Source organism: Corapipo altera, unplaced genomic scaffold (genome assembly GCF_003945725.1).
Source record: "Corapipo altera isolate COAL_440 unplaced genomic scaffold, ASM394572v1 67, whole genome shotgun sequence".
Taxonomy (NCBI): Eukaryota; Metazoa; Chordata; class Aves; order Passeriformes; family Pipridae; genus Corapipo; species Corapipo altera.
Window position 1 is genome coordinate 5749116 of NW_020884906.1, and position 15188 is coordinate 5764303.

The window sequence follows — 15188 nt, forward strand, 5'->3', positions numbered from 1 at the left end:
TTAATCTTGGCATAATTCTGTGTTTTATTTCAAGATAAAACACATTCCCGCAGAGTCACATCTTTTCACCACTTGTGGGTCTTTCAGACACTCAGAGAATCATGTTAAAAAATGAGGTAACTTTCCATTGTAACTGCTGGGTTGATCTTGAGTCCTCAGAATTACTTCTGTGTGAGAAACTTCTTAATCTACTACAGAAAATTAAAAGATTTTTATTCAAAAGCAGGAACGTTTCCTTTAAAATATATAAAATATAAAAAGCAACCACATGTAAAAATACACACATTTTTACACTGCAAACAGAACAAGAACACAGAGTAAAAATATAAACAGAAGAAAGGTAAAAAGCACTTCACAGAAAGACACAGTCTCAGGGGTACCAAAGGGGTGTTTGGGAATAAAAGCATCCCAGTTTGCTTTGTGAAAAGGAGTGATCTTTGTGTCCCTGGCCAGTCCCTGAGTCACCATTTAGGAGCAGTGGCACATGCTATGTTGTCCAAAACCGAATATAGCCCTTTACTCACTGCTTTCCTCAGTTCTTCAACTCTCCCCCACCCAATCTCCCTCTAAAGACAAAACAACTGACTGATGAGAATGGCTCAATCCCTGGCAGCCAGAGAGGAAATTACCCTGATGTTTGTCAGTGCACCTGCCCTCAAATGGTTTCAAAGCAATTTTAAACCCGAACAAACACAACCAAAATCAATTCAGTCACTTCTGTGCATGAAGCTGCACAAAGCTTGTTATTTCTGGACCTGCTACCAACTCTGCTTCGGATTTATCCGATCACAGCCATTCAGTGCCTTTTAACACACAAAGAAAATGGGAATTGTGCATTAGGCAGTGACTTGCAGAGTCACTAACTCTTGTCATGGATGTACAGTGGATTGTGGGTGCGTTTGTTCCACCAGTTCTTTCTCACTTGAAGCAAATGGGATTATTTCTGTAGGCTCAGCACACACTCCCCACTCTGCTGCCTCAGCACAGGGCTCAGCACTTTTGGGGATTTGCTCCTGAAACTTTTAACATCAGTGGTTTCAGGATGCAACTCACAGTGTTGGCTTCAACCTATAAAACCTCCGGCTGCTTTTACCTCAGGGCTCTTTTTAGGAAAAGAGCAACTCTGCACAGGAGCATTTCAGCATTTCAGCTACTCAGCATCCACCTCCTCCCAGTGCCCCATTAGCTGCACTCCACAGACACGATGGATTTTGGGAGAAGACTCAGTGTCTCCAGGCTTAATGCAGGAACAGCAGAACATGAGGGTGCTAAAAACCACCCCCACTCCTCAGGGCACAGAGGGTTTGGCTCCACAGGGGAGAAACAGCTCAGGGACTGCAGTTGGAATATCTGAGAGGGAACTGAGCACCAGTTCCCTGCTGGATCGAAGCTGATCCATATGAGAAATCCAGAAAGCCACAAAGCTTCACAACCCAGCTGGCTCTGTGATACCCTCCCTCTGCAGGCAGGAGCTTGGTTGTGTCAGCACTGGAAGATTTCTTTTTTTGCCGGTTTTTCTCCTCATTGTTGCTGGTTCTTATTCAGTTTCAAGTGGTGTTCAGGATTTTAACCATATCTGGTTACTCTTTTGTCCTCAGAACCAGACAATGTGGTGCCTATTGCAAGCATCCAATCCACATCAGGGGAACAAATAATCAGAGAGTGAGAAATTTCCTGATTCCAAAAGAAAAAACAATCTGCTGTGAGCAAGGCTGCTTGGGATATTCTGAAACGGCTCTATTCAATACATTCTACTTTTGGGGCTCTGAGCCCAGGAACAATATTCTAAAACAGCTCTTGGCCTTGGCCCTGGAAAACACTTCCCAATCTCTCATTCAACAATGTTCACATCCTTGATCCTGTTATCTGTAACACACAGAAGGGCTTTAACTACAATAAGCAGCCTGCAGGTACTGGGGAATGGAGCTGTGAGATCTGACTGCTCAGAGGATGAGGAACACACTTGAGGAAAGTTTAATTATTTGACTAAAGGAATTATTTGCTGCCTTAATATCTATTTGCTGTTACAGTACTCACAAGAGTTTTACTGGAAATGATCTTAGAATCCTGTGCCAGGCTCATCTCAGAAATCCATAATGTGTATTAATATTGCAGATGCATTTATAAAAAGAGAAGTAAACAAATAAAGATCAAGTTGAAAACACCTTCATGCTCATGGAACATCACAGAGTTAAGAAGGAAGCTTAGCATCTCTTTCTTCTGCAGCAGATAACTGGCTTTTGTGCAGAGTTTCTGCAAGTTCTGTTGTCTATATTGTAATGCAAAAACCCTACCTGGAAATCAAAGGACTCAAGAGAATAAAAATTCCAGAGCTGCCAGGTTCAAGCTGGCATTCTCAATTCCCTCTTCTCCTCCCTCCCCCAAGCAGGGCACAGAATCCAACCCATACAAATTCTTACTGATTAAATTCTAAGGTATTTATTATGTTTTAAAGCTCAGTTTAAAACCGCCCCAGGTGAGCCTGGTTTTAAGCACAGATTAGTTGGCCTGCATAGATTAACTAAAACATGCTTGACGAGTTTTTACCCACAACTGCTCTGAAAGTAGATCAAAGTTCCACAGATGTGGCTCAGGATCTGTTCCCCCAGTACCCACGAGCCTGCTTTATGTTCTATCCACTGAAGGCCCAGTTTTGAACAAGAAGCCAATTTCCAAGCTCAGAAATGCAGGCTCAGGTTCTAAGGCAGAGTCACGGGCAGCCGGAGTGGCCGAGCTGTGACGTGCCAACCAGTCAGCAGGAGCCAGACAGCTGATGGGGCTGGGCAGGAGCCACAAGCAAGCCCTGTGTTGTAGGGAGCTTTTCAGGAATCCTCCTACATGGATTTGCAAAAGACTAAACTGCTGCTGTCTTCCCTGGTGAATGAAATCCTGCAGAGGAGCTGCCGAACAAAATCCCCTTTCAGTTTATGCAAACGTTGGCACAACAATCTCTACACTCACTCTCTCAGTCCCAGCACAGCGAAGGGTTTATGGCTCTGAATGTTATAAAAATTGCTTTGTCTGTTACTTACAGAAACGTTGTTCTGGTCAAGTTCATCTGAGGCTAAAAGGAGTCCAGCATTTTCAGAGGGAGGTGATATGTGAGGAGTAAGCAGCCTGCTCTAAATCCAAGAGCCTAAATCCTCCCTTTGGGATGTACATCAGCACAAGTGGACTCATTTCTAGTGACAAATGATACAATGTCCTTGTCTAACAGGGTAGAAATTCTTATGGATATTTATGAAAACAAGCGACTCCTTCTCCAATTACTCCTTCTGTCCACATACCCAACAAGAACTCCCTATCAGTGCTCATGCTCATAAAATAAGCTGCCAGACAGCCACATACAGGTTTTTTCTTTGACCACTGAGTATATGCTCTGACCCTGCAATGAAGGAACTAAAATTAACCCACAAACCCCCTAAATTTATTAAAGCTGCGTGTCTGGTTTAAATTCATACCCAAAACTATCCTATATATAATCTATTCCCTATACTGCTCTCCTTTCCATGAACATAATAATAAGCAGTTCTGACTCTAAGCCTCTGGGGCAGCAGAGTGGTGAGTGTGCACTGAGCCTGAGAAATCATCTCAAGTGCTTCAAGTGAGAAAGAACCAGTGTTCATTTTTTTCTAGGCCTCCTACAGCTTGCCCCAAAATGACTTCTTCCTTCCATCTGTTTAGACACATGCAAGAGTCAAATCCTGTCATGACCTTGAGGATCCTCTAAAAGAATCCTATAAAAAATTCAAGTACCTGCAGCTAAGGCAGGCAGGAATTGTCTCTATTTTATAAACAACATCCCCCTCGTGCTCTGCTAATGGAGTGCAAGTCAAGCATAAGGGATAGGATGTTCCCAATCAGTATTCCTGAGCACCTCAACCTATGGGAGAACAATCTATACTATATCCATGTGGCTGCTGCTTGGAATAAAGTGAGGGCTCTGGGGGAGAAGGCTGAGGTTCAGACGAGCAATCATCTGTCCAGACTCAGCCACAGCACGATGCAGCTTCACCAGCAGGGAACTGGTGTCCTGGAGGAGACAGAAAGGGAGACAAAGTTACCAATATGGAATATTTCAAAGGGTTATAACACACCAAGAATCAGCATTTTAATCTTGAAATGTTTCAGTTCAAAGCACTGCAATGTAACAGGCCCTGTCTAGCTGCTGGTGTTTCTAATAAACACAGAGCTCTTTGCTAGTGCCAGTTTTGTAGCAGATTTTCACATGCATTTATACAGAGCACACATAAGAGCAGTACTTCAGGGATAAAGGGCAGAACAAAGAAAGACATGAGAAAGCAGGAAAACCAGGCAGAACAGGAAAGAAACAATGTCCAACAGCTTCTGATAACTGTGTCCACATGTACTCAGATACTCAGTGGAATTACCTATCAGCCAGTATCCATTCTCCTAAAGCTTTTCATTCCAAAAGCTTATACATGTAGTTTCAAAACTCATTTATACTTATGCTGTCCAAGACATATTGAGGCAACGAGGAGTTATTTTGAAAAAGTATTTTGCCACCTTTGCCTCAAGCCTGCTGTCTCATCATTTGAGTCCTTGGTTCTTCCACGCCGGGAGACATTTGCAGTCATAATTCCCCTTAAAATCAATCAAGGACATTCTGCAATAAGATACTGACTGTGTCCACAGCAGCACTGCAGCATCTGTTTGTTGGCTTAGTCACTGCCAGGTCACTGATGTGCAGAGGGGAGTCTTCACCAGAGAATTCTACAGATCTCTGAGAAGTGTTGCTCTCCTGGGCAGTTGTCAAACGGGGAGAATCCAAGTGGTAGAAACTCACACCCGTGTTTTCTTCACTGTTAAAAAAGAAATTAAGACATTGGAAGAAACAGTATCACCATCCCTTTTGAACTTCCAAGGGAAAATCGTGGGACAACATAAATAACCGTGGGCCCTGAGCCAAGAAAACCTTGGAGCATCAGGGATTACCCTGTTCCTCCCAGTGTTCCCGTGTTTAACAGTTTCCTTAGATCACTTTCATCCCCTGAGGACTTTCGTTTGACATTCAAACAGTTCCAATCAGCTACATGACCATGTGCTGGAGTGTGTATTTAACCTTGCACATAAAAGGCAGTGCTTGTTCCTCCCAATACTCTCTACTCCTCTCATACCCAAGTCCCTTTTTGGTTTTTATCAACCATTAGGCAGATGAATATTTGTAGGTGTACCTTTCAAGGGAATTTCACAGTCTTTTACAGTCCTCATCTCTCCTCAGAGATCACAGGAAAGCTTTCCCAGAGAGGCTTTACTTTATTTGTTTTTAAATACAGGAGCAAACCATAATCATCACAGTTCTGAACACAGCAGAAGCACAGTCTGGATCAGAAAATAATTTAAAAGGATGTGCATTTTAGAGAAAATACTATCTTTGAATTGATTACATTTAATTAAATATTCTTTAGATATTTTGGTGTAACAATGCATTTTATGCCTGTAAAGACTCTTACAAATAGGTGTATTTTTAAATGAAATTCAATCTGGGAAAAAGCCCTCATGAGAGTGGCCAGCTCACAAGTGTCTGTGTGTCCCATTTCACTCCAGTAAAACACTGGGATACAACAGGCTCTCTTTTAAGAGAGAAAAGCTCATGTTTCTGTCCTTCTGACAAGGAAAGGTTCTGTGCAGACGTGAGGGAACAAGCTGCAGCAGCCTGGAACAGGGATGGGAGGAGATGTGATGGGCACAGCTGGTTTTGGAGAACACACAGGTTGAGGGATGGGGGAAACAGCTTTGATTTGGAGGCAGAGAGATGGCTCAGGAATAGGTGGCTTAGCCCAGACTGAACAACTAACTACCTGCTGATGCTCCACCTTTAAAACAAGAATTGAGATAAAAATCCAAAGGCAGCAAATGTTGGTCCAACATAAATGAAGTCACCAAGTCAGAGCACACAGAAACCACTCCTGCACTGTGGGATTTCACAATCCCCCTTGCTGTTGGAGAAGGTATTTGATTTAAATAGCCTTCTTGTTGGCTGTTCCAGAATTCAGGAACTCATGTCAAAAATATTTGCTGGGCTGACAGGGAGGTGCCAGCACCCTTCCCTAACACAAACTACATCATCAGCACTATGAAACCAGCAGTGGAAAACTGGAGGATCCAGATTCAAGTCCCAGGAGGAATGTTGTGTTTGGTCTCTGCCATTAATCCCTCCTCAGAAGCAATACTCCCGCCTTCCTCCCATTTAGAGGGCGAGGATTTATTCCCTGGCAAATCCAAGTCAGCAGAGGTTGGAGAGCAGACAGTCTGGGATTTGCACTGAGTCAATCCATCTCCAATTAGCAGGGCCCCAGGACCAAGTGTGGGCATCAAGGAAACCAGATAGCTCAGCAGCAAATCCCAAATGGGCAGCACAGCCCCCCCATGCTGAGGGATCTCTGCTCTATATGCACTGCCTGGGTTGAGACTGTTCCTTTTCCCCTAAAATTCACTTAAGGACAAGATAAATAGGACAAGACAAAAAGTGAAAGCAGTTTTCATTATCCAGCCTCAGAAGGGATTTGGAGGGATGGCAGTGTGTCATTGGTGCTGCTGGGGGAATAGATAAGAAAGGTCAGGGTAGATGTAAGGGGAGTCTTTTGAATGATTTAGAGACAGTGGAAACCAGAGAGAGCCCACACCACACATGAGGCTCAGCTAAGCCCTGGGGGAATGTGCCAGGACAGCATTCTTTTTCAGTGGCTGCCCATTCACCTTGTTTCTGAACAGGTCTGTCTCACTGCAGCAGCGATTTCTATGATATTTCTGTTTTAAAAGCCACGTGGACTGAAAGCATCCATACATCAGATCTCCCTGGTCCATAACATTAATCTGGTTGGATGTAGGGCAGACTTGCTGGCAAACATTCACAGCAGGTTTAAACAGCTGTTCATTTACTGTACTTGTCAAACTACCAGCTGGAAAGATTCTCCTCTGGCTAAAAGGCAGCTACAAAATCTCTGTAAAACTTCAGAAATCCTTCTGAAATAGAGCTGGTAAATCAGTTTTTCGAAAGGAGATAAAGGAACCAAGACAACAAATCCACAGCAAGTCCCAGCTCTGGATGCCTTTGCTTGTGCAAACATAAAGCCACTCCTGTAAATGTGAAGCAGTATTTTTATCTTAGATACTTTCCCACACCACTGAGACACCTGAGTCTTTTTCCGACATTTCTGAGCATTAGAAATCTCCTTCTGCTAATCCCCCATGTGTCCCTTTTCCTCCCCCAGCATAAACAGAGGGATAGAGTCCCACGAACTGGAGAGTGGACAGATTGCTGTCCTTTCAATCTTGCCATCTCGTTTCTTGCCCTGAGTGAGGCAGCAGCCTGTGCTCAGAGCCTGTCCTAGATTCGTGCCCAGCCATGGTGTGATTTCTCAACAGAAATAACACAGTCACCAAAGCATCACACAAAACCTGGATCTGTTCCTTGCCTCACAGAAACACCACTGCACAGCTCTGGGCAGAACATATTTCACCCACTAGAGTTACAAGCAACATCATAAGATTTTTAAAATCTGTGTTTTTCTCAATTAGTTTATATGGCAAGTTCTGTGGTGTTGCAGCTTCTCCTGCCCACGCAGCTCTTGAGGATAAGAGATGAGAAAAAAATAAATGCATAAAAATAGAATCATGATACTTTAAGAGCTATTTTTATTTTAAATTCGCCGCTTTTCAAGTTGGTAGACTAATTTAAAAAAAACAGTTACTTTATAAACATCACTTGAGATACTATTGAGAGCTTACACACCCAAGCTTCTACATAACTACAGTTTATACCAATCTCTTAAATGTAAAAAGCTCATAACCTTTATGAGCTGGCACATTTCATCTATTGAGTAGAATCCAAACAGCTGCAATCTTTTCCACTGCATACGCTTCCATCTCTTTCTATGGGTTTGAAAATCTCCAACCATTCCTGATCTGACACTGGCTTCCACCGGGCACTTCCACTCGTGTTGGAGTTACCAATGCAGGAGTCAGATTCAGACTTGTGAATCCCAGAAGACTCTGTCCTTTTTTGGCCAAACTGAATTCCAGGTCTCTCTTCCCAGGTTTTATTTTTCTTACCAGTTCTGTCGGTGCCGTTCTGGATCAAAGTACTTTGCAAATCTACACGAGTTCTGATGTTACGCCAATGCTCATATGGAGGTATAGATGTCTCAAAGGTTTGCTGGTCTCTGCTTTCCACTCCCTTGTCACCAATTTCCCTGTTTCTCAATGGTCTTGTATTGTTTGCCTCACGAAATATTTCACTGTCTAGCTCATCAAAGCTTGATGCAACATCCTGCTTTTCTCCTTCTTCCGTGAGGACAGCCAAGCCTTTCACAACTTTCTGACACGGCTTTAAGAAGGCTGAGGTAGTTTCCTCCAAGTCTGATGCATTCAGTAACTGTCTATTATCTACTCCACACATCTCAAGGGTGGTTTTTACCCTACTTTCTGGAAATGGTGCAGTTCCCCACTCCTTGCACATCCTGTGGCTGCCCTCAGTCCTACCCATGTGTGTCTTGCTGTGGCTTTCAGAGGCAGAGAATGTCACCCCTGTGCTACAACGGCACGATAAAAACAAGTCAGAAACACTGCAGGTAAAGAGCACCCACCACTGCACTCCCAAAGCTCTACACTAACACAGGCTGCTGCCACAGCTCTGTGGGAGCTCAAATGTCAACAGGCAGCTGTATCCTGCCAAAACCTGACAGAACTCTGCCCAGGTTTGGCTGTTACTTTCCAAAATCAGTCTGAGAGTTCCCTCATGTTTTAGACAGTGTGGTGATTCTATCTGAACCTCCAGGGTGTGCACCAATTCCCTAATTTAAAGTTTACTTCCTGAAATAAACTTTGCTTTTTAAACAAAAGCAGGAGCAAGCCAGATTAACACCCCTACCACCAGACTATTTCATTTTCTAAAAAATCATGAGCTGTCTGGCCTGACACAACACTTCAGTCTGTGACTGATGTTTATGGTGTCTCCTGACCAAATAAAAAACAAGGTATTTGAGAACTTCACTGGATGTTTGTGGTCGAGTCCAGCAAAGCCACCCTGACCCAGCACACACCTCTGGGAGGATGTGAGTTGTGTTTGAACAGTGAAGTCTCTCTCTGAGAACAAACTATTAAAAAAAAAAAAAAAAAGATCACTTTACCTCCTTCTGCTTGCCATCTTTTCATGCTTTTGCCTTGAGGCCTGAGGGTTCTCTGAGTTGCCATGAAGGAACTGTAAGTCACTCTGCTGTTTTACATAGACCTGGTAAAGACAGGGATGGGCATTAGTGAAAGTCTGGGCTGCAGGAACATTGCTTGTCTTCCAAAAAACACCCTCAAGTGTTTTTATAAGCTAATACCCATAAGTCAAACTATTGTCAAAGACTTCCAAATCTAAGAGGACATCTTTGCATGTATTAGGAAAATAACATTTTGCAGCAATAAACAGGATTTCTATTAAGGAATTCAGTGCTCTTCTAAGATGGAACCACAAATACAATATCATCACCGTTACTTGATATTTAGTACATGTTGTTATTATGTTGTTCAATGTTACAGAACTGCAGGTGATCATGAGATTTGGCTTTCACTGCAGGGGATATTTTTGTGAAGCTAATGCAGAAGATAACACACCTACCAATTATTTGCAATTTAAAAAAATGGAACATGCCTTGAGAACCTCAAGTGAGAGCAGGTGAACACACAGGGTTTAAGTCTCTCTTGATCTGTCAGCAGACCATGTCCCTCAGGCTGCTGAGTTCACCTTGGGCAGGTGTGTACACCCCAGTCCTGCTGCCCTTCACGTGACTTCCCCAGCCTGGCACCACGGGCTGTGCAGTTTAACACCAAAAAATTAACATTGTACAGCGACCCCAGCACGGCAGAAACAGAAAATTTGATAGTTTTCCTTAATTAATAATTAATAATAGCCAGATCTAAGTTTTTTGCACTGTTCCGAGCAGGTCTGATGTTCCTGAAAATGCTTTTGTAACCTCAGAGCAGGAACACGATCAGGGCTGTACCTGTCGCAAACTGGATAACTCCTTTTCAATCCGCGCTTGTTTAGACTTGGCAAACTGATAGAGTTCATCCTTCCTCTCGGCTTTCTCCACTGTTTCAAAACACAGACCATTGTTCAATTACTCACAGTGAGTAGACACAAAAGCAAGTGCTTTTGCTAGTGCTGTGTAGCAGTAGAAGGTGGTACTGAACCAAACCAAAAGCATTTTCTTAAGATCAACGGGATCTGTTTCCTCTCCCAATTAAAAAGAGCACAAATCCCATAAGAGAACAATCAAGTATTTTCCTTCAACTTTTCCTCAGCACCTGATTTATTTTACTAGCAGCAATAATGTGCTTCACTGACTGACTTATTTAACTTTTTCAGAAAGGAATGAGGGAAAGAGGGAAAAGAGGAGACATGAAAGACTCAAAAGTTTTCAGGAGAGACCACTCTGAGCCATTTATTCCTCCACGTGTAATCATTTTGGTGAACTTTGTGCTTTCACAAGATTCTATAAACTGTCCCTGTAGAACTGTCCCTGCAGAAGCCCCAGATATTGCTTTGACACAAGAATGGCACACAGGGGATATTCTTTTATTAAACTGCAAGGAAGGTAGATAAGAAGCTGCCTCCTTCACAGACATTAGTGAATTGCTCTCTAGGAGCCCCTGAGCTGTTGAAAGCTAAGGCATGAAAAGCCAACTGCCCACCCTTACCTGCCAGTGCCAGCTCACTCTTCAAGCAGCCATTTTCATGTTTCAGGTGAAGGATTTCTTCGTGCTGCTTGCTGTTCTCCTCCATCTTTTCAGAGAGGACATCTACAAAACAAAATGTGGTATTTCCCAGAATGAAAAGGAACCCTGCTGGTCTACACTAAATTAAGAACCTAGAATTAACATTTACCTTTCAGCTTATTTGTTTGAAGCATTAGCTCTTTCAGTGTCAGTCTGAGCTCTTTCTGTTCTCTGTTGAGACAGAAATCCTCTGACTTCACTGCACGCAATGCACTCTCCAGCTTTTTTAATTTGCATGTAAACTCATTAATGTGATCAGTTGTTTCAATTAAAGCATTGTCCTGAAACAGGAAACAGAATGTATTCTTAATTTTTATATTATGGATGGATTTTGACAAACTAACAGTGCATCCTACTGCAGTAGTTACAGTGACTTCACAGATTTTCTTTTGAGCTCTTGAGGAACAAAAACCAAAATCAAAGCCTGGAAATGGGCTTGTTTGTGAAAATAAACCAGTTTGTTGTTTGTTGACCACTTTTCCCTTCTCAAATAAGCCTAAGATTTAAACATGAGAGAGACCAAGAGTGACAGAACCCCTGTGGTACAGTCACCAACAACTGCACTGCAGAGTGACCACATTCAGTGCCCATGAGAGGACAGATGTTACCTTCAGCCTAAGCATAGTGAGGAGCTCCTGTTCTCTTGCTTGCAATTGGCCTGTTTTAACTGACAGCTCCAAAACTGAGCAGTGGAGATCCTGATTTTTCTCCTAGAGAACAGAAATAAGTGTCAGCTATTGCTTCAGTGATTCAAAGTCAGTATTTTTTCCAGCAAATGCGTCCATGACGTTATCTAAACATTGTGAGTGGCAATGTGGGATCCTGAGCAAGGTGGAGGAAAGAGGGCTGGAGTAAAAATTGTTCCCCACTTTGTTTGTGATCAAGGGTCTTAACATCCTGCACTTCTTAGTTCAACTAGACAGATAAAATGCTTGATAAAATACTGCTTGACTTCGTTGCGTAAAGAGGAAAAATTAGCCCAACCATACAATCATTGACAAATCACTTAAAAAATTCTAGAACCCTTGAAGACCAAAGATTTTCAGATCCTTACACCAGTTTCAGAATGTTACAGCTCATCACAGTAATTAAGCTCTAAATAAAACCTTCTGGAACTCCCTATCCAAGCACCCAGTACTGCTCTGGGGACAGCACTGCCTTCTGCAATCCCAGTGCCTGACATTTTTGGAGGCAAGCTGGTTCTGAGCAGGGCTCCCCAAAACTAAGCAGACAAACAGCAAACTCCAAATTTTAGCTTAGAAAAGTTTTTCCCCTGACCCTCTTTTTTTACCCAACAAATAAGACCTTTACTTTGATCTCACATTACTGTACTAAAAGACAAATGCAACTCAGGAGCCCTAATATGAATTATTTATTCACCAGTGAAATTCTCAAATGCCACTGGCATCCTGTACATGCACAGACTGCAAAACCAGAGCACTACTCAACCCCTACCTCCAGAGCCTGGCAGTGAACAGATGAATCTGTTACTTTTTGAGTCAGCTCTTTAAACTTCTGCTGTGTATTTTCAAGTGTTGCCTGACTGTCATTCTGCTGAGATTCTACGAACTTTAACCTTTTGGTCAGTGATTTTATAATTGCATTTTTGTTGTTCAGCTCACCTGGAAAGAAAGGAGACAAGGTTGTCTGTGAGAAAACAGCTCAGAGACCGTCGTGCAATTTTTTAAATCTCAGAAAGATTTTCTTTTTAAATCTCAGAAATAATTGTTTTAAAATCATGCGATTCAGAAATGAACAACTGCTCAGAGCTGCCAGGTGTTTCACTGGGTGGTTTGTGGGTGATGTCAGAGCTGTGCAGCATAACCTCAGGGCACAGGGCTCTGCAGCACACCAGCAAGTTGCAAATTGTTCTCTCTCCCCCACATTTATTTAATCAGATTATTTCCTAAAGAATTCACAGAAGCAATTTACACATTCAAACGAGAAAGAGCCTTCTGATTATCACACCCCCTCCCAGATCAGATCATTTCAGTACCATGGTGGCAGTCTAGGTCTCAGAAAGAGACAATACAATTTAAAGGCCGAAGGGTAGGAAATGGTTCTTTACATGACACAAAGCTGTTACTGAGGGGTCAAAGCACCTGAATATACTTAAAAGACCAAAATCTTATTCTTCATATTCACAACACTTACTGGTCAACAAGCTGCATCGTTCTGCTAAAGTCAGTATTTTGTGGCGATCACCTTCCCAGGCCTGGATGTGTCTCTGATGCACAGAAACCATGTCATTGAGCTCCCTGTCACGCTCTTTCAGTTCTGCAATTAAAAGCTGGAGTTCTTGTCTCTGTTTCTTAATGATGCTGTTCTCATGATCTGGGCTAAGTGCCTATAAAAGGTGAGATATGGAATGCATTTCAACACAAGCAAGGGACAAGTTCCCTGATAATAAACTCGAGCAGTTTATTTTAAGTTGAGATACGTTTATATTATAAATAGAAACCATTCCAAAAAGTTCCTCACGGTCGCGGCCCTTGGCTTGAAACCCTCCGCAGTACAAAGTGGTACCACCTGTGGTCCATGACTCAAGCCGTCGGCAGCACAATGAGTAAACTCCTGCCAAAAATAGAGCGGATTGTTAACGGCACTTTCATGTTTTACCTGGGACGAAGAAGAGCGCAGCAGTGATGAACTCATGGGGGACCGGGGGCCAGAGCGCTGCCAGGCATTCGCGGACACCGGGACCTGTTGGGGGCTGCCACGTCCACCATGGAGGCTCCTGAGCCCAGCACCCCTGAGGCTGCTCCGAACCCTGAGGGAGGACAAGCGCCGTTGAGCGCGGACCGAGGCGGGGGCTGCCCCGCGGCCTCGCCCAGGCCTGAGAGGGGCCCTGAGGTACCACAGCGCCGGGCGGGCCGGCCTCCCTCCCCGGGGCGGCCCGCGGGGCCCCCGCGCTGTCCCGCACGGCTGAGCCGGCCCCTCCCGACCCCGGGGGGTTCCCGTGCCCTCAGCCCCGCTCCCCCCGCCCGCTGCCCCCCGTTACCCCCGCCGCCCCCGACCCACCGCCGCCGCCCGCCGTTGGTGGAAGCTCCGCCCCGCGGAGCGGCGGGGCCGCAGGTTCGAGACCCGGGGCCGTGGGTTCAAGTCCCTGCGCTGAAGGTTCGAGACCAGAGGCCACCGGTTCGAGTCCCGGGGCCCGCCCCTGGGGCTGGGGCTGCTGGAAAAACCCGGTAATTAATAACGTTGTTGATAGGGCAAGGCTAAGAGTAAGAGCCTAGTGGGATGGTACAGGCTGGAGATGACTACCTTGCACATCTTGGGTCAAAACAATGAGATAAAATGCAGAATACTGCTTGACTTTGTTGCATGCAGAGGAAAAATTAGCCCAATCATACAATCATTGACAAATCACTTAAAAAATTCTAGAACCCTTGAAGACCAATTATTTTCAGATCCTTACACCAGTTTCAGAATGTTACAGTTCATCACAATAATCAAGCTCTACATAAAACCTTCTGGAACTCCCTATCCAAGCACCCAGCACTGCCTTCTGCAATCCCAGTGCCTGACATTTTTGGAGGCAACTTGGTTCTGAGCAGGGCTCCCCAAAACTAAGCAGACAAACAGCAAACTCCAAATTTTAGCTTGGAAAAGAATTCTAAGAGTTGAATGGGACAACTACAGATAGTTCTCTGGAGGTACACCATTCCCTACTGCAGAGATACAGTTATCTCTGGAGATACACCTTTCCCAACTAAACCAAAGGTTTATAAACAAAGATCACTGAAAAAACAAACTTTATGGGTGGAGAACAGGGCATGTGATACTTCAGCCCCTCCCTTTTCAACTCGAAGTGACAGGAGCACTCATTTCCAGGACTGTGACACCAGAAAGTATTTATTGTTATTAAATGGAGCAGTGAAATAAAAAGTACCAAATTGATGCTCGAGGCTGTTTGTGGGAGTACAGAGAGCAGAGTGTGCAGCTGGACCCTCCTCACCTGCTAACAGAGCCCCTGGAATATGCTCACTATTAATTTGTGTTCATTACTACTATTTTTGAACCAGCAGTACACTAAAAGCATAAAGCCACTACAGTTGCCTCCCCTAGAAGCCCAGCAGGGTTAGGAGATGGTTTGGAATTATGAAAACAGGATGAACTTTCAAGTCATATTCACATATTCCTCAGTGTTTCCATTTACTAGAATAAATAATTCACTTGGCAGTGACCTACAATGGAACTGCCTGACCACTTCAGGACTCACTGTCCTTCAGTGTTAACAAACCTTAAGATTTGTTCCATTCTGATTTCTAAAATTCTCTGCAGGTAGGCCCGAGGTACAATGTTTGTAACAGCCACATGCCTTATTCAGTTAAGCTCAGCAGAAAGTACAGTAGATGAAAAACAAACTTTTAATGACTTAAGCTCTTCTTTTCCTGTAA

At 43.8% G+C, this 15188-nt stretch overlaps 1 protein-coding gene across 2 annotated transcripts; it reads right to left on the reverse strand.

The window, feature by feature from the left end:
- Positions 1-1500: 1500 nt before the first annotated feature.
- On the reverse strand, positions 1501-15063 carry CCDC62 (coiled-coil domain containing 62). Of its 2 annotated transcripts, XM_027652339.1 has the most exons (11): positions 15032-15063; positions 13408-13558; positions 12943-13135; positions 12244-12410; positions 11397-11498; positions 10898-11069; positions 10711-10812; positions 10014-10102; positions 9153-9253; positions 4646-4823; positions 1501-4033 (listed from the first exon to the last, which is right to left on the reverse strand). In XM_027652339.1, the coding sequence occupies exons 1-11, from the start codon at positions 15046-15048 to the stop codon at positions 3899-3901; spliced, it is 1407 nt and encodes a 468-aa protein (XP_027508140.1). In that variant the 5' UTR covers positions 15049-15063; the 3' UTR covers positions 1501-3898. The 2 variants fall into 2 exon arrangements, with proteins under 2 accessions (XP_027508140.1, XP_027508139.1); XM_027652338.1 differs by lacking the exons at positions 1501-4033; positions 4646-4823 and adding an exon at positions 7642-8555.
- Between the last annotated feature and the right edge of the window lie 125 nt (positions 15064-15188).